The 20,064-nt window shown below is 35.3% G+C and overlaps 3 protein-coding genes across 5 annotated transcripts in view; 2 read left to right on the top strand and 1 right to left on the bottom strand.

Annotated features, from left to right (window-relative positions):
- Positions 1–3,176: 3,176 nt before the first annotated feature.
- Positions 3,177–11,974, bottom strand: LOC107588279 (DNA oxidative demethylase ALKBH1-like). 3 transcript variants are annotated; one of them, XM_016276316.1, is made up of 7 exons: positions 11,846–11,974; positions 11,331–11,439; positions 10,947–11,109; positions 10,509–10,599; positions 6,555–6,609; positions 6,416–6,506; positions 3,177–4,782 (listed from the first exon to the last, which is right to left on the bottom strand). In XM_016276316.1, exons 1-7 carry the CDS (start codon positions 11,969–11,971, stop codon positions 4,353–4,355), a joined length of 1,065 nt encoding a protein of 354 aa, XP_016131802.1. In that variant the 5' UTR covers positions 11,972–11,974; the 3' UTR covers positions 3,177–4,352. The 3 variants fall into 3 exon arrangements, with proteins under 3 accessions (XP_016131802.1, XP_016131801.1, XP_016131803.1); XM_016276315.1 differs by having other exon boundaries at positions 6,416–6,609; XM_016276317.1 differs by having other exon boundaries at positions 6,416–6,609; positions 11,331–11,404.
- Positions 11,975–12,151: 177 nt separating this feature from the next.
- LOC107588278 (SRA stem-loop-interacting RNA-binding protein, mitochondrial-like) lies at positions 12,152–13,081 on the top strand. The gene is made up of 4 exons (XM_016276314.1): positions 12,152–12,267; positions 12,455–12,513; positions 12,596–12,703; positions 12,815–13,081. Exons 1-4 carry the CDS (start codon positions 12,195–12,197, stop codon positions 12,881–12,883), a joined length of 309 nt encoding a protein of 102 aa, XP_016131800.1. The 5' UTR covers positions 12,152–12,194; the 3' UTR covers positions 12,884–13,081.
- Positions 13,082–14,941: 1,860 nt separating this feature from the next.
- LOC107588288 (uncharacterized aarF domain-containing protein kinase 1-like) overlaps positions 14,942–20,064 on the top strand; it is a 111,035-nt gene continuing 105,912 nt past the window's right edge. Inside the window, exons 1-3 of the mRNA XM_016276324.1 lie at positions 14,942–15,006; positions 15,646–15,785; positions 16,544–16,627. Coding sequence (XP_016131810.1) covers positions 15,654–15,785; positions 16,544–16,627 — 216 coding nt within the window. The 5' untranslated portion in view covers positions 14,942–15,006; positions 15,646–15,653. The remainder of the gene's footprint in view (positions 15,007–15,645; positions 15,786–16,543; positions 16,628–20,064) is intronic.

Raw genomic sequence — 20,064 nt, 5'->3', positions numbered from 1 at the left:
GGGAAAACAGGAGGGCAACAGGGCAGAAACACGGTGCCAGCAGGAAGAGCAGATAAAGTGGCAGCAATAAAAATTATATGACTACATACATCATCCTGACAGCGTATAATTTTATCTGAGAGGGCAGGGCCTTTCTGCTTGCTTTGAAATGGATGTGGCACCAGAACCTGTCTGGCGTGCACAGAGGTGCTAGAAGAGGAAAGCCTCCTCATCTTCACTCACCAATAGCTCTTTCTACATACTTGATGCTTCTCCGGGAGTTGTGGGCGTTTAATAGCATTTTACATAATGCTATGTTCAAAGTCCTTTTGACTTCTGTAGGAAACTTGAGAATTTCATTTTTTGGCCACTTATAGAACCCGCAGCTTTACATCTTTAGGGAGCAAGGGAGTAATGCAGTTTCAGACAATTGAATTGAAATGCATTCTCATTTGATATAATTATAGAGGAACTTGAGTGAACCCAAAAATAGGATAATCACCATCGCGCAATGGGTAGAACCATCTCAGCGGTAAGCGACAATTGCTTTGGTTAATGGAGAGGTGTTTGTGTGGCTTTCTTCTTAAAGGGCCAGCTGAAAGGCCTTTCACAAAAACCAATTACTTCTTATGCTATTCAGCCTCCCACGGTCATACAATAAGCAAAAACAGGAGGTAATTAATCCAGAACTGTGCTCACAAGGCGTCTCAGAAGGACTGGATTAATCATAAAGGATTTCTGTTTATCGCTTTACAAAGGTCTGAAATAGACATGCAGGGGAATACAGCAGGAATGGTAAACACCGGTGTACTTTCAGGGACTAAGCAGTATTGAACAAACTTGAGTGTTCTCCTGCTAACAAAGTAACCTTGGTAAGTGGATATACTATGGGCCTGCTCTACCGTTCAAAAGTTCTGGATCACTTTGAATTAGTTGAGTTTAATTAATAGCTATTCTTTGTAGTGTCTCTCATCAAGGCTGCATTTATTTGACCAAAATACAGTAAAAATGGAAGTATTGTCAAATATTATTTCTAAATATATATTAAAATGCAATTTATTCCTGTGATGGCAAAGCTACATTTTCAGCAGCCATTACTCTAGTCTTCAGTATCACACAAGCCTTCAGAAATCATTCTAATATGCTGATTTGTTATTATTATCGATGTTGAAAACAGCCGTGCTGCTTAATCTTTTTGTAGAAATGTGATACTTTTTTTTCTGGATTCTTTAGTGAATTAAAAATTCAAAAGAACAGCATTTGGTCCAAACATTATAAATAGCCTACCTTTAATATCACTTTTGAACAATGTCATGCACCCCAGCTGAATAAAATTTAAGGTAACACTTTAGTATAGTAACCAATTCTCACTACAGTTTTTTTCAATTGCTATCAAGCATTTACCAATACATAAAGTTATTTTTCTAAACTATTAACACAGCAACACACCTACATCACACAATTAGCCAACTAGTTAATTTTCTGGCCAAAACCACATTTTGTTAAATAAATACAAATTCTACATTTCAAAATGCTGAATACCTTTTTCGACATATAACTCTATCAAAACACAGCAAACCCGATTCAAAATCGAGTCATTCGGTCAAAACATTACCACTACTTTTCTATCCAACAGAAACATATAGTCAATGATTGCACAGTGAGTGTCAAAATACTAACAGTTTATGGCTTTACAAAAACTGCATTACTTGTCATGTGTCAGTTCTACCTGCATATAGACAATATAAGAATCCAATCCGTTGTTTTTTGTAATTTAGTTACCTTCAACAGAAACCCATTTTACATTTTTAAGTGTTGAATGTGTTCATTCTTGGCAACATAGTACTGTCTAAAACTGAATGAGTCATTACTTTATAGAATGTACAATGGAAAAAAAATAGGGTCCCCTATTCAGAAATTCAATTGGAACCTTGATTGAAATTGCTCTCCAGTGGGTGGGGGTTGGATGTGGATGGTGCCCCCATAGTAGCTGATGCCAGTGATCAACAAAACTTCCCACATACATGGTGTCTTTTGTTACTATGCAAGCTTGTTTACATCACAGAATAAAAAAGTAAAAACAATAATTGTGACCTTTTTATCTCACAATTTTGATTTTTTTTTTACATCTTGCAATTCAGACTTTATCAGAATTGTGAGATTAATTGACAATTGCAAGAAAAAAAGAAGTGTGAGAGAAAATAAAATAACAATTACCCTTTACATTCCATTGCAGAAATAAGCTTTCATAGCTTCCACATGTGTAAGGGGAAAAACAAACAAACAAACATAAAAATGCACAGTCCAGCAAATATTCTTACTCCTCTCCCTATACCTCTTCTCCCTTTTTCTGATCCAACTACTCCTCTCCCAGGCATTCTTTTTTATCTATGATTCTTTGTGTTGTTCTGCATCCACAAAACCAATTCAAAGAGGTCTTTTTTTTACTCTATGTTGATGTAAAGAAAGAGCATCAACACCTGACTATCCCTTCAACTGTGAATGGAACCAGCTATTTCTAAATATTTCAGTGATCCGTTACTTAAAAACGCTTATCAGTTGTTACAATATTTTATATGGAGAGATTTTTTCAATACCGTTGAGGTGCTGTTGTTGCAGAAGTAGAAGCTTTACTATATTTAAGGTTTGGAACATTAGGTCTTCATTTCTGACATGCTGTGCTTTAAGCATTTGTAAATAAGACTAAAAAGATCCGTGATTTTGGTTTTGGGTAAGTTTGTATGAAAAGAAAATTTTAACATTTTAGAAACATGGTAATTGACTGCATATTGTGTGAAAGCAACACAAATTGTGTTAATGGTATGGTCACAACAGACGGATGTTGTACTAATTGTATTTAGAGGTTTGAAAATGTGATGTGCCTACAGATTGGACAAAAGGATGTTAGCAATTGTAAAAAACTGTAACTAGTTGCTTCTTTGCATGCATATTACTAGCATAATGGCTATTTATTAGTACTTATAAAGCACATATTCTACATCCTTAATCCTACCCAATACCTAAACTTAACAACTACTTTACTAAGCAGTAATTAGGAGTTTGAGGGAGAAGTCATAGTTAATAGTTAATTAATAGCAAGAATTGGACCTTTAAATAAAGTGACAAAATTAAAAAATATAACATAAAATTAATTTCTTTCAAATTACTGACCCCAAACTTTTGATATATAGGCGATTTGTATTTATTTTATTTATTTAACTTTGTGACTTTTATTACACTACAACACTGATGCTATTCTTGGAAGTATCATATAAAGAATTTCAGCACCCTGAAATATTTTGAAGTACCATCTGATTACATGAATGTACTATGGTACCACCACAATACTTTTTTGTATGGTTCCAAATACTATGGGAAATTAATATGGTACACATCCAGTATTACGATAGCCTTTAAATCACAATACCATGGTCTAATAATGTTGCAAGTAGGATAATAATACCACAGTATTATTACAATACAATAGTATTCATTCTTTGAGGTACCTTGGCGTACCATACCACAGTACATACAAATTGTAATCTTTCAGTACTATGATACCCTATATATATCAAAGTACCATGGTATTACCATGTTTTCGGTCATGTCCTGTCAAAACATAACCCACCATATAGCCTCTAGATGTGGCAAATCAGGTGACATCTAAACTCTTGACAGTCCCATGACAACAACAGACAGACCACTGAACGCTACCGAGCATTTATGTTTCTACAGCATGTGAAAGACCAGAAACATTAATTTGACAAATCTCACATGCAGACATGAACTTTTGATAGGGTTTCATGAGAGGCAGACGCAGTGACAGAAGTGTTTTATCACCATGGTAACGCAGGCCCCCAGTGTTTTCAGTCACAATGGCAGAGTCAACCTGGGTCCCTCGGGGGAACTTGTCATAGGCAATCACACACTGGCTTTGACATGTCGTGACACCGCTTGACCAGATTAAAAAGATTATACGCCGTCTCCCTGGTTTTCTCTGAAGGTCAGCTCTGTTTAGTGTTACAGCCCTGGGTGAGCAAACATGGCAACCAGCCTTAAATCAACAGACCTGCGCCTGGCAAATTGTCACGACTCACAACAGACTGGACTGAATGTCACCGCTGTTCTACAGACTGAGAAGTATTGTGTGTGAAGTTGGTCATGACAGGATAAAATGAAGAACTACGCTTTAAGCTGAGTTGACTTGACGTGACACATAAGTGGTTGCGTATTTCCAACACCTGCTCTGGAACGAAGAGTCATCATCTGGGAAGTGATCCCAATAATGCATTTACTTGCAGTCATATGTACAATCTTTAAAATCAGATGCATTTTACAGAAATAAAACTTGGATGACATTCAAAACAGGCACGCTAGGTGTCACGCTCACAGCCTGATTCGCTTTTCCTCTTCTTATTTTTTTGAGTTCCTTCCTCTGATTTCTCACAGCTGTCTGTTGACAAATGTGATGCCTGTGAACTTGGAAAGGTCTGCCCAGAAGCAAGTACTTGTCGAACGGTCACATTTACCCGAGACGTCTGCAAGTACCAGTAGCAAACATCCCAATCCTCGTCGGACATGTTTTGGATGTTGTCATCGCCCTGCGCCTCCGTCTCTAGTCTCTGGCCCAGGCAGGGAGGCAGCATGTTTCCAGCCTGGGCGGCGATGATGCAGGGTACTGCGTGATAAAGTAGGCGGCTGGGTCCTGACATCACCATTATGTCACCACTGTTCATGAACATGGCTGTGGGGCGGTCTTCCCTCTTAGTCCCACCCAAAAGGAATACAGCAGTCTGCCCAAAACTAACATTAAATGTGAGAAGCACAAAAGGGTTTATGAATGGATTTCTTATGCTGTCTTTATGGAAAAGATGCCACATGCATTTTATTTATTTAAGTAATATTAGACATTGACAACCTTTTGCATCTCCAATCACCAATGCTGCATTCAAGTCATGTCAGAATGATCATATTTATTAGATGAACGCTCATAAACATCACCATCATGTCATAATGACCATTATTTTTGGGGAATTGCTATTCAAACCCTACAAAGAATAAGTATTGATTAAACTCTGTGGTCAACAGCCACAATTAAAGTTTTTTTGTTTTTGTTTTGTAAAAATTATTTAAAAATTATGACCAAAATCTTTTTTGGTCCTGACTTTCATATTTGGGAGCATGTCAGTTAAAGAATCAAGGCAAAAAATATGGTATTGGTCATAAATTGATTAATTTGAAATAAAATGCATTTAAATAAAGTGTCCATGACTAAAATTAATTTCCCATCATTCTCTGTGCAGCACAGAAATAATAAAATACATACACTATTGTTTAAAAGTTTGGGGTCAGTAAAATCAGTAAAACAGTAATATTGTGAAATAGTATTACAATATAAAAGGTGTCTTTTTTCTATTTTAATATATTTTAAAATGTAATTTATTCCTGTGCTGGAAAAGCTGAATTTTCACAAGTATCTTAAGTGTTACATTATCATTTTAATATGCTGATCTAGTGCTCAAGAAACTTCTTCTTCTTAATGTTGAAAATGTTTGTGCTGTTTGTGGACACAAAAACATTATATTTTCCAGAATATTTTGATGATTAGAATGTTCAAAAGAACAGCATTTATGCTGTCACTTTTGATCGATTTTAATGTATCCTTTCTGAATAAAAGTATTAATTTATAAAAAAAAATAAAAAAAATCTTATTGACCGCAAACATTTGAATTGTAGTGTCATGTGCATTATTTCATCTTTAGAATGTTGCACTAGTTCTAATGACTAAAATTAATTTCCCATCATTCTCTGTGCAGCACAGAAATAATAAAATACATACACTATTGTTTAAAAGTTTGGGGTCAGTAAAATCAGTAAAACAGTAATATTGTGAAATAGTATTACAATATAAAAGGTGTCTTTTTTCTATTTTAATATATTTTAAAATGTAATTTATTCCTGTGCTGGAAAAGCTGAATTTTCACAAGTATCTTAAGTGTTACATGATCATTTTAATATGCTGATCTAGTGCTCAAGAAACTTCTTCTTCTTAATGTTGAAAATGTTTGTGCTGTTTGTGGACACAAAAACATTATATTTTCCAGAATATTTTGATGATTAGAATGTTCAAAAGAACAGCATTTATGCTGTCACTTTTGATCGATTTTAATGTATCCTTTCTGAATAAAAGTATTAATTTATAAAAAAATAAAAAAAAATCTTATTGACCGCAAACATTTGAATTGTAGTGTCATGTGCATTATTTCATCTTTAGAATGTTGCACTAGTTCTAAAAAAGCTTCCTGTCTTTATTTGAAGCACACAACATTCAATTGCCCAGCACATCCATGTTAATTAATCCAAACCCACTTGTCACACTCATAAGTAATATGAGTCAGTATATTGAGATAAAATTTGAGTAAAAAATATTCCTCACCTAAAAGATAACAAAGGTCGGGTATGGTCAAGCTCTGATTCGTCAACATGGATTCCAAGCGACGAATCAGATCGGTAGTAGTTGAGAATGCCCGCCTCTGTGTTAAAGCCAGGAAAGCCACAGGCTGCTGCCACTTTGTGAGAAAGCGAGTGAAGTTCTTTGGGGAAGGGAGTGTAGTGGTCTGGAGAGTAAGTCTGCAGAACAAAAGTATGTCAGAATAGTATGCCTCATTATAGTACAAATGGCGTAAATGCCTCTTATCATAAGTAATCATTTAGCAGTCGCTTTTGTTCAAAGCGACTTACAGCACAGGTTAGCTCAAGGGCACAATGGCCAACCAAGATAATTAACCATCACACCACACCACCCTGATGTATGGAAGCTTATTTCCACAACAGAATAAAAAAAAAAAATGTAAAAGGTAACTGCAACTTTTTTATCACACAACTGTAAGTTAATATTTCACAAGTCAGACTTTTTTTGACAATAAACCGAGATATAAGCTTGTAAGTGTGAGGAAAAAAAAAAGTGAAATAAAAAGTAAATTTTATTAAATGGCATAAATAAGCTTCCACCCGGATGCTCTTTGATCATGAGACGAGAAAAAAAAAAATGTGTTTTGTCTTTGTGGCAAAGTGCAAATATGACTAACATCATGATTAACATGATAAAAGACCTTTTGCATCATTCTTTCTCCTCTGTGGCTTTTGCAGTGGGTCATTGTCAGCGGTTATTCATAAAAGTGTAATCAATGGACAATCATATGGACACAGCGTCTCCAAAGAGCTGAATTAGAAGCTTACGCGTCTGATTCGAGCGGGGTGAACGCCTCAGGCTTCAGTTCTACTTAAAGCGAGGAGGAAAGAGTCTCTGTTTAAAATTCACTGATTGCTGTCAGACGAACGGCGGTGTCAAACTAACATCAGAGCTAATGAATCCGGTGTGCACCTCCTGACTGATTTAATAGGACAGAAGACTAAACACTTTTATGTAATTAGCATATAAATGAGACAGGCAGACATCAGGCCTGTACAATTAGAGATGAAATGTCCTGAAAGGAGCAAATAATGCTAAGAAGACCCTGGACAATGTTTTCTCCCTCTCTTTTTCTCTCCAGGAAAAAAAACAAAAAAAAACTATAGGCTCCACAGCAAAATAATAATTAAAAAAAATTCAATAAATAAATAAAAAGTACATACTGATATTGTTTAGACTAATTATAAAACATACATATTGTACACGACCCTTCAAAGATTTGGATTTGTAATGTTTTAATGCTCACCAAGGCTGTATTTATTTGATTAAAAAAATAGTTAAAACAGTAATATTGTGAAATATTATTACAATTTGAAATAACTGTTTTCTATTTTTATATACTTAAATAGCAATTTATTCCTGTGATGGCAAAGCTGAATTCTCAGCAGTCATTACTCCAGTCACATGGTCCATCAGAAATTATTCTAATATGTGACCCTGGACCACAAAAGCAGTCATAAGGGTCAATTTTGTGAAATTGAGATTTATACATCATCTGAAGGCTGATGAAAGCATCTGAAAGCATCATCTGAAATATTTGGCCGAGATACAACTATAAAGCACATCCTGTTTGCTTTCATTATTTTACAAAAGCACATTTTGTTGTTATTGTGAGTGCACACCAATAAACGTAGAGTCTTTGCAGATTTGAAAGATGTATTATTCTTATCTGTATGACCAAAAATGAGGGATTATTTTAAGAGCAAGTGAGAGCACCGGTGCCTCCATCTGTCCAGCGGTGAGCACGCTGCTGTTCAGCTTCCGCACAGCCACTTGAACAGCACACATTTCTCTAGGTTAACATTAGATTGAGCGGCCATGTAAAGTTGCTAATACTTACATATTTCAGATGATAAGCCATATTTGTGGTGGATGAATGATAGGCGAGTGTTTGGATGTCCTGCTGGATGTACGGTCTTACCATAGACCAGTCGTTAACGATCTGCGTGACTTCGCCAATGTGGATTTTTTTTTTTGTGACTAAGCGACTAATAAAATTTTGGTCGACCAAGCCTCTTCTGGTCGACTAACAATTAGTCAACTATTAGGGGGCAACCCTAGACTCCACTAGCTAGTTCTTGCTCAATGAACTATGGCTGCTTTTTCAATTTCTCCAATTACTGTATTGGCAACACATAGTCTAGATGCCGAAGAGCTGGTAAACAGTTTCAATACTTTTTGTACAGCTATCTTAAATTAAGTTTCTCCTCTTAAAGCTAAGCCACCCAAACTGGGAAAAATAATTAGAATGTTTAATGAGAATATGGTTGTTCAAGGAGGTACTTGACTATGTCTCATCTAGTGTACTCCTTATCGTAATCCCGGTTTACAAAAGCTCCATTCCATCCTGTCTTAAACATGCTGCAGTTGAGCCACTGTTTAAATAACAAACCTTGACTCTATTGATCCAATTAATTACAGGCCTATTTCAAAATTACCTTTTTGTCAAAAATTCTAGAGAATGTTGTACTAAATCTCATTTCATTTGCAATAAATCTACTTTTAAAAGTAGCAAATTACTTCCTGCTATTTGTATATTCTGGTAATTGTTCCATCCTTGTATAGCAGGACTTGCTTTTGACACCACTGATCATTGCATTCTCCTAAATAGACGAAAACTTGAGGTCAGCATCCATAGAGCTGCAGTAAACTTATTTTGTCTTTACTAAAAGGAGTTTTTTGGTGGAAATTGGAGCAATCTTATCACCTACAGTTCCTATCTCCTGTGGTGTGCCTCAAGGCTCTGTCCTGGGTCAAACCTTTTTCTCCTTATATATGCTTCCTGCTTCATGACATTTGTGATCCTGGACCACAAAACCAGTCATAAGGGTACATTTTTTGAAATTGAGATTTATGCTCAACGCATATCAAAGATACAACTATTTAAATATCTGGAATCTGAGGGTGCAAAAAAAAAAATACTGAGAAAATCGCCTTTAAAAGTTGTCCAAATGAAGTTCTTAGCAATGCATATTACTAATCAAAAATTTATTTTGTATATATTTACAGAAGGAAATGTACATAATATCTTAATGGAACATGATACTTAATATCCTAATGATTTTTGGCATAAAAGAAAAATATAATTTTAACCCATACAATGTTTTTTTGGCTATTACTACAAATATACCCCAGCGACTTAAGACTGGTTTTGTGGTCCAGTGTCACATATGCTGATTTCGTGCTCAAGAAACCTTTCTTAAGTTGTTAAAAATGGTTGTGCTGCTTAAGATTTTTTTAGTGGAAACTGTGAACATTTTACAGGATTCTTTAAAGGGGTCATATGATGCGATTTCAATTTTTCCTTTCTCTTTGGAGTGTTACAAGCTCTTGGTGCATAAAGAAGATCTGTAAAGTTGCAAAGACTAAAGTCTCAAATCCAAAGAGATATTTTTTATAAAAGTTAAGAGTCAGCCACACCTACCTAAAACGGCTCGTTCTAACACGCCCCCACATATCTATGTCACGATGTGGAAAGATTTGCATAACGCGGCCCAAATGTTCACGCAAAGAAAGGCGCCGTAACTTTTATTCTCGCTGTAGTTTTGTTGTTTCCGCCGCCATGTCGTGAAGGTTTACATGGCGCGATGCAACGCGGTGCGTAAAAAGACAGTATAAGTCATTATAATCCATAATTATGTCCCCACTGGATGCAACGAATGCCTCGTTTATAATGGGTTTTCATGTTTTTGAATCATAGCTCCGGCCTGACAGGGCATCATCACAATTTGGTAAGTGGTGTAACAGTTCCGTCTCACGCTTGAGGTATTCGGCCAATAACAATGCACTAGATAGCTGGCCAATCACAGCACACCTAGCTTTTTCAGACCGATGAGCTTTGTAAAAATCTACGCGTTTCAGAAAGGCGAGGCATAGAGGAGAAACAATAATGTACAGTATGTGGAAAATAATGTGTTTTTTTTTTTTTTAAATATGACCCCTTTAATCTCATTGTTACATGGTTGTAGTCATTGTTAAAATTACATTTAAAAAAATTAAATAATAAAACGTTGTGTTAGACGCACAGCTAAAGTACATTAGAGAGTGAAAGTAGTACCTTGGAGTTCCAGTCATAGTGGTAACCCAGTGTCACCCAGCGCAGCTTTTCTAGCAGAGTTTTGGGCTCTCTTTTCCCACAGCCTTTCCTCCTGCAATAATACACAGACCCATTCAGATAAGAAACAGTTGTGTGATGGATTAGGTGCAGTGTAGCAGCGCAAACCATTTACACAAATGTTTTGTGATAAAGAGACTCTAACAAACTGCAAATTCTCAAATCTACCATCTAAGTCCCAGTATAATTACCACAGACCTAGCCACAAGCAAAGCATCTATGGGTATGAAATATACTCAGTAGAGGATGGAGATACTCAAAATACACATATATAACATAGGCCTATGTTTTATTCTAAAAAATTGCCTAAATGCACAAACATAATATACAATAAATTATATTCCACTAAACTGCCAATTCAAGGCAGGATCTTAGACTTACTGAATAACATCTCTACTTTTTCCCCAGATGTTTTCCGTCTCCACAGATGACATATGCATATCCAGGTTACACACGTTGGGTTTCTGTGGATAGATCTTCAGACACTGCTTTACCCAGTACTGCTGAGAACCCGGCAGGAATGGGTTGGATATAAAGATAAACCCTACATTCCAACAGTGACAATATAGTTAATTTAATCCCATCAAAAGTAAACAGGAAGACATGGACGATTCCAATCACGACATGTTATGGAGCAAGATTTAAACACGTTTTATACAGTGTTTGTACATAGAGTTTCAAGCAAACCCATAAAATCCTTTACACCCCAGACAACATACAGATTGTTAATTATTCGAAACTGCCACCAGCCTATCTAAACCATACCTGGATATCCATGAAGACCAAATGCCCTCCAGTCTTTTACCGGCCGAAGACCAGCTTTGGAAACATCTTCCTCACTTATAGGAGTGGAATTAAGTTCACAGGTAAAAACCTTGCAAAGCAGACAATTTTTAATGACTAGAAACCCAAAACTGAATTTGTGCCAAGTTCTGTAAGCATCTAATATTATACTTGAAGCCAGAATTAGTCAATAAACATAGTCCACAGCCAAATTAGTAAGTAAATCTAAATCATAAAATATTCTAATTACTGGTTAAAAATTACAATAATATACACAGTTAAGTAAAGACGCATATTGTGTCATAAAAATGAATATGGCAATATTCATCAAGTCCGAATCCCTCACCTTGTCATTAGAAGGTCTGGTTTATACAGGTAATCAAATGTTCTAATAACTGACTCATTTCAATAATAATACTATACCACACAGTTTAGGAAAGACTTATAGTGTCAAAGTTAATGAATACTGAAATATTCTTCAAATCTGAATGGCTCACCTTGTCTTTACAAGGTTTGGAGAAATGAATGACCTCACTGAAGTCTGGAGGAGGATTTCTCCTCTTGTAAATCTTGAACAATTTTCTAAAAGCATCTTCTCCATGCTCCGCTATGGAGGCTGCCATCTTTGCCGTGACCTTTCTACTTCTGACGTCAGCGATGCAAATCTTCGATTTGATTGAGATATATTTATTATGTAACGTAAATAAAATAACAATTATGAACATAAAATGTATCTTGATGCAATATTTAAAGTTTCTAAATTGTATAGATTAATGGAATATTTTTTTTTCCTTCTTGCCACGTGGTCACGGGGGTCACCGTCAGCTTTATTCGGAAGGACTAAACATGGCGGCGACAGCGGCAGGCAAGAAGGTGTTTGAAGTATTTGTGTCAAAAGTACCATGGACCGTCGCAACGAGTGAGTAAAAGATGTCATTTAATAAATGATTTTACATCAGATTAAATTAATATTAAGAGTGTAAGTTAATAAAATAAGTCACTATCCTTAACTTCGAAACATCTTTGATAGAATAGAACATAATAATGTTTTGTATGTACAACAAATAATTGTCTAATGTATGTTATTGCACTGTGTTCGGTTTCAGAGGAAGTTAAAGAATACTTTAGGCAGTTTGGCCAGGTGAAGAAGTGTCTACTGCCTTTTGTAAGTAAGAATGCACGTAGATGTAATGTTTCATCTTGGTAAAAGTCTGTATTGCTGAGATGGTTTCTCTCTTGTCTAACAGGATAAAGAGACAGGTTTTCATAGGGGGTTTTGCTGGATAGGGTTCACTACGGAGGAAGGACTGCAGAATGCATTACAAAAGGATCCTCACATCATTGAAGGAGCAAGGGTGAGCGTCCAGTTGGGAACTAGATGAAGTAGCCATTAGATGTATCTGGTAAACATTGTAGTTTGAACATCTGCATCAAAATTCTCATTTTCTATTTTTCTTTTAATGCAGCTCCAGGTGCAAAAAAACAGAAAGCCGTTTTCTGGAAGAAAATCAAACAAAGAAGCAGAAGACATCTGAAGAGGACATCAGAAATGATCTGATTTCAAGCGTCAAGTGTCTCCAGCAACACAGAATTGTATTTATTGTGGATGTTTCATCACTGGGTGCACTTGTTTTTCAGAAGCCTAAGGAGTGTTGATTGCTGTTGTATTGTCTAGTGTTTTTTTTTTCTTATAACGTTTAATGACATGCGAGTCAAATAAAAATGTGAAAATCATTTGCTGTGTTGGCTACAGATGGCTTTTCTTTGTCGGTCTAATTTTTTTTTTGTGCATTTCAGCATTTTGCCTTTTACAAAACTTTTTAAAAGTGCTCTCTAAAAAAAATATTTTTTTATGTTCCAATAATATGTTTTGCTATATTGGGTGAAAGTCTCTTCACATCCTGAATGCAAACAATTTAAAGTGATCTAAATATAAAAAATGGACTGTGGAAGTCTCAAGACCGTAAAATGTTTGTCCAATCATTGCATTCGGTCCAAATGCATTGATAGGATGTCTTACCTGCCTGCCAACATATATATATATATTACCAGACCAGCCAATGGCGAGAGTTTGGGGCATATATATATTATATATGAAGCGTTCAGATGCAAAAGCCTCTGTGCCGTCTTAAATTTTCTTCTAAAATTAGCATTTTTATCAGGCTCCTATGTTTATGTTCAGTAATTTTACTTCAATGGCAATGTATAGGTCATTTTCTATGCCATTAAAGTGAAATAACTGAACAATAATATAAGAGCCTGATACAAATTCTGATTTTAGAAGAAAATTTCAGAAGGCACTTAGAGGCTTTTGCATCTGAACTCTTCTCACACACACACACACACACTATATATATATATATAAATATATATATTAGTCGTTCTGCTAACTAGATGACACTAGCAGTGCAGAAATCTAGCTTTAATTCCTTATTACTTTTGCATGTAATAGATGAGTGATAACTTGAGTGTTTTATGTATAGCTTATGTTATGCAAATGCATGAGACATTTAATCAGTGTTGTTAATTTATTTATAGGTTAATTAACTGTCACCCGTCCCCTCTGTGGGACGCTTAAGTTTACTTCACTATATTACAATTAAATCCTAATCTACTCATGACAAACTATATATCGTTGGAAAGGTCTAAGACTCCTAAATTGATATTTACCACTGTTTTTTGTTAAAAATTATGTAGGAAAAGTAATAGATGAATATGACAAGAGTGCACCTCAAAAATCTACATCATAACAGGAGTTCTGACCTTTGTCACAAAAAGTCTTCTTCGCTGCCTTTTTCTCTGTCACACTTTAGAAATCATCAGAAATTATATATCAATTGAAAACTTAAAATCTCAAAATTCATCCTATGAAAACCATTTTAAAATCAGACATTGCATTACCATGAAAATGGTACATCAAAATCATATTACAAAATCTTTTCATTCATGAATTATAAAAATTTAAGCTTGGATAGTGCACTTTCACGTCTATGTTCAAAAATGTGAGTGACAATTAAGGGGTTAATCAAGGCTGCCTCTAGGATGACTTTGGTAATGTTCCGGTCACATTATCTGTCCGAGCTCATGTCATCTTAAATCTTGTCACGCTCCATCACTACCCTGTCCTCTTCACCTGAAAGATAAATAGTATATAATGTGTTTACGGTTTAAAATAGATCTGTTGCCTGAGGTTCCCTGTAAGAAGAATGTGGTTGAAATCGTTTACCTTTTTTATTTGTTTTTATTGTAACATCTGCTCAGTCATATTATTTAATTGAAAAAAAAAATGGGTTATAGTCATTCATTTTTGAACTTACATCCACTTACCATAATGCAATGCTATGGTACTTATCTAAAAATGTTAAAATTAAGTTTCAACCATGAGAATGCATTTGTGTAAGAAAATAAATCACAGCTGTGTTAGTTTCTTACATGAAAGACGTGCTTGAAAATAGATTAATAGCTTAAAATGTTTAATATTTAAGGTTAATTTAATTTTTAAATGGCATGTACGGACATTTTTCTCTAATGACTGAATATGATTGTTAACTACAATGACCATGATGCATTGCGCGCCACGCTCGTTTTGTTGTCAACAGATACGCCAGAGTTTAAAGGTCACAGAGCGACACCGGTTAGCGGACGACAGTCAATGAAGGTAAATCAGTCAGCTGTTCTGTGGTTCTCTGAAAATACATCATTAGTCACAGTTATTAACTCAGATATCATGCAATAAAACGGTGGCGGTTATTTTGTTATATGCTCTCTGTGTGTTACGCAAGCGCTTGTGTAACAAACATTGTTTGTGATGGGCTGACCGTGTCTTTCACTACACCGACTGATGTTATGAATGAAACCGCTTCACTAGTGCTTCGATGTCCTTTGTTTAAACTATGTAGTGGTGGGGTATTCATAAATTTGATAAATATCTAAATATTGCTTAGTTTTCATAACCATCTCACATGGTCAAAACCAATGACCCCACAACCTTGATACCACGCCCCCAATACTTTAACAGCAGCAAATTCATTTAATCAAAGTAATCAACACGTTATTAGTGATTACTATGTATTGTTTACTATTATTTTTGAAAATATCTTAGTATATCATTAATGGTTTGTGGTTTGCATACTGTGTGTGGGAAGGCATATGGCATGAGTCATTATGATAAATTAAATAATCAGTTATTAAAGTATAATATTGAGTGTGTTTTTTAAATTAGGCTGATGTTTTGAGTATATTTACTACAGGGGCAGATGCTCAGGGATGATGTTAATGGATCTCTGTGTTTTTGCAGCTCCTCACATGGCTGTTCGACTACTGAAGGTATCATCTGTCGCCACTGCAGTGTTGGCATCGTCAGGATTCTACTTGTACAGCAAAAATGTGGACTTCAATGATCTCAGCATCGTCAGATTTGGCAGGGCAGCTGCGACAGTAAATATGATTTTTTTTTTTCATTTAATGCTTTGAGTTCATTAAACTTTTAATCCCTTTGAAAACTTTTAAATATGAATTATTACTTTTATATTAAATAATTTATTAAATATTAAATGTATATTAAATACTTTTAAATACTCATGTGTTTGAATCACAGCAAGTAAATTACTTAAAAAAAATATCTAAAGTAAAATGCAAATACAGCATATTTTAAATGTATTGTCCTGTCCAGTGTTCAGATTTTTATTCACAGTCTTTTTTTCTTTTTCTCTGAAATGTACCATGGTAAAACCATTGTATCTTTTGCAGTACTCTGGAGTACCATGCTAGTTCCATAGTAAATAAACAATGTAATCATTTAGTTCCATAGTACTAAAATCATATTAAGATATGATTTTACCATCTGACACATCGCTGTCACGTGGTACGCAAGATCACTTTTATTTAAGAGTATTTAAAATGTTTTGATTTTCACAGTATGTTAGTGTTTTTGAGTGATAACTTGAATCGGTGAATCAGAGTTATGATGAATTGACTTAAAGAAATGAACAGTTTGATTTTTAAATAAATACTACTTTTATATCAATAAAATACTTTTTAAAACTATTGCGTTTGAGTCGCAGTGAGGCAAGTGAATTGCTTAAAAAAACATTTTTAAAAAATGCAAATACAGTGTATTTTAAATGTCTTGTTCTGTGTCCAGTGTGCAGATTTTTATTCACAGTTTTCTTTGTCTCTGAAATGAATGTTTTCAGACGGCTGTCATCAGTTATGACTACCTCACCACTCTCAGAGATGTACAGTATGGGACAGAGGAGTACTGGGCTGTCAAATCAAAGGTAAAACTTTTTGTCTTGATGGTGATAGGTTATATCTAGGAATATCTGCTGTGTGGACATTTTTCTTTATTTCGTTTTTTTGGGCTTTTGCACTTATTTTTTAGGAAAGTGGAGTGTAGCCAGAAAAGTAGGGGTCCCTGAGCTCTGACATGATCATTTTTCTTGAAAATCCTCATTTCAAGAAAGGAATATTGTGGTCCTGTAAAATAATTTTCGTAGCGATGAATGAGTACTTTTGCCATAGAGTACACTTAATATGTGCTGCTTCTATGATTTGCTGGGTTTGCTACCAAGAGATCCAGAAAAGGCCTGAACAATCATAACTTGCATTGTTTCAGGAATCACTATATGTATGGGTATATAATGATATAAGCAGTGTGCATTTCAGGAATATTTATTGTAATATTCCACTCACCCATAAGAATTTTTTATTGCAGGCTTCATGATTTTTAGTCATAACCTTACATTGATTTTTACTCCTATATATTGTGTGTGTTCATGCAGTCTTAAATTGCATGTAGTTTTAATAAGCAATCATATTTTATTAAATGTCATCCAAGCCAGCACAATCCTCAATCTAATATGATGGCATGTAAGTCAATAATCAACATGCAGTCTCATTATTGATGCATTGATCGTGCTTTCAAAACACACCATTAAATTAAAAATATCTTAAAACACCCTTAACAATCTGCCTTGCTGTTTGTAGGATCATAGCTGCAAATGCCAGGCAATAATTCAATAATAGGGGTGCCATTTCTACCCCTGTGTCTGAAGGCCATTTGAACAGCTCTGTCAGGTACAGTTAAACAGCTGGAGCAGGGAAAGGTTGCAGTCTCTTACCCGTGTTTGTGAGTCTGGACACTGATGGCAGCCGCTGGAGGGAAGCGCTGAACCCTGAAGAGCAGGGTCTGAGCCAGATGCACTCTCTGCCAGGCCTGGGTTCGGAGGATAGGGTACCGTTCTCTTTCCCCCTCGGGGCCCGCAGTCAAGCCTGGCTACACACTCTGATTAGAATTAATGTAGGCCCTTGATTTAATATAGAGGAGAGATTTGGCTTCTAATTATTCTCTCACTAGGCGATTCAGTTCACTGGTCTTAGGTTGTTTCGGATCATTCTTGCTTAGATTTTTCCCAGTTACTGTTTTTCTGCATTCTGGACAGTTGTACAAATGAACAGGTTTAAAAGTCTTTTAAATAGTGAACACCTAAACATCTTTGGGATGGGTGGGTGGGTGTTAATCTACTGTGATATTACCATGTTTTTTTTGGACATGATACTATAGTAATACCATGTGGTTCTGCAGATTTACCATAGCACAATATTTTTGGACATATGCCATAGTAAAAGCACTGTATATTTAGCATTTTCTTTGAGTACCATGACAAAACCATACTAATTGAATAGTGTAATCATTTAGTACCATAGTATTTATTTCAGTTAATTAATCTGACACATCACTGTAACGTGGCACGCAATATCACTTTTGTGTATGCATTTTAATAACTGGAGATGTTTCGTTTTTTTGAGTGATATTGTTGAATCAGGATTGACAGTTTGAACTGATTTGAAATTATTAAAACTTTTGTTGGGCGTTTTTTCCCACTTTTTAATAAATTATACCAGACGGATAACTTGTTATCTGTATTAATAAATACAAGCTACATTTTAATGCATAACCTCATAATCATGTTGCAGGTAATTGAATCATCAAAGTTTAGTGGATCAAGGTCCTGGCAAGTGTCCGAATTCATGTTCGTAATATACTAATTCAAATTATAGGGAACTAGAGAGTGGAATGAGACGTACAGTACTTGTAGTTTGGTATCACCACATTTGCACATTTTCATGTTTCATTACTAAAATTTGTGAGGGAGGAGGGTTTTTGGGAGGCAGTGGATGTTTTGCAGAAGGACGAGCATGTCTCATTGCTCCATGAGAACAGTGCAAGGGATCATGGGGGAGCTCCCAGGTGTTGCGGCTCTGTAATGGCCACAGCGTGTGACTCATGTAATGAGGGGCGTTCCACGCAGTTAACCATGCCTCTGCTCTCTGCAGACCAGACCACCTGCTCTTTGTGCCTACCAAGAGCTTTCTATCTCCGCCATTAAATCACAACTCACTTTTGTGTGACGTAATGATTGCTGAGATTCTAGACAGTTTTACTTTTTGCACTTTATAATAACCATGTTAACATGAATGTTAGTTTAATTTTTTTAAAAGAAATTAATACTTTTATTCAGCAAGAATACATTAAATGTATCAACTTTTAAACAGATAATGATAAGAAATGTTTTATCTGATTAAAATTATCTGTTTAAAACAGATAATGATAAGAAATGTTTCTCTAGGATCAATTCAGCATATTAGAAGGATCATGTGACACTAAAGACTGGTGTATTGGCTGTTGAAAAACCAACTTTGCCATCACATGAATTACATTTTAAAATATATTAAAATAGGAAATAGTTATTTTAAATAGAAATAATACTTCACAAAATATTTTTTTTTTATAATAAATAAAAAAACGGTATTTTTGATCAAATAAATACTTAAAGGGATAGTTCACCCAAAAATAAAAATTTGATGTTTATCTGCTTACCCCCAGGGCATCCAAGATGTAGGTGACTTTGTTTCTTCAGTAGAACACAAACAAAGATTTTTAACTCAAACCGTTGCAGTCTGTCAGTCATATAATGGAAGTGGATGGGAATCACAACTTTGAGAGTCAAAAAAACATACACAAACAAAACCAAATTAAACCCTGCGGCTCGTGACGATACATTGATGTGTAAAGACACAAAACGATCGGTCTGTGCAAGAAACTGAACTGTATTTATATCGTTTTTTTACCTCTGATTCACGCAATGTCCGAACTGTCCTGAGAGCGTTCGCGTCGTCTTCTTCAGCCTCCGCGTGACGTTTAAGGGGGTCTGAATACTTTCCGTACCCACTGTAAATACTGTTCAGTTTCTTGCACAGACCGATTGTTTTATGTCTTTACACATCAATGTATCGTCACGAGCCACAGGGTTTAATTTGGTTTTGTTTGTGTATGTTTTTTTGACTCTCAAAGCCGTGATTCCCATTCACTTCCATTATATGACTGAAAGACTGCAAAGGTTTGAGTTAAAAATCATCATATGTGTTCTACTGAAGAAACAAAGTCACCTACATCTTGGATGCCCTGGGGTAAGCAGATAAACATCAACTTTTCATTTTTTAGGTGAACTATCCCTTTAAGAGATGTCTTTAAAAAAATCCTACAGACCCCAAACCTTTGAATTGAAGTGTATTTTAAAGTGAAACAGCATATAAGTAGTGTTATATTGAGGATGTTACTTTTGTTGTTACAAAGATTTTGTCCATTTGAGTAGAATTGAGTAGATTGTGAAAAATTTTTTAATTGATGGGTTGAAAAATAGGGCTTGGTGAC

The sequence above is a fragment of the Sinocyclocheilus grahami genome, unplaced genomic scaffold (genome assembly GCF_001515645.1).
Source record: "Sinocyclocheilus grahami isolate Dianchi unplaced genomic scaffold, SAMN03320097.WGS_v1.1 scaffold101.1, whole genome shotgun sequence".
Classification (NCBI taxonomy): domain Eukaryota; kingdom Metazoa; phylum Chordata; class Actinopteri; order Cypriniformes; family Cyprinidae; genus Sinocyclocheilus; species Sinocyclocheilus grahami.
This window is presented reverse-complemented; position numbering and strand designations above follow the sequence as displayed.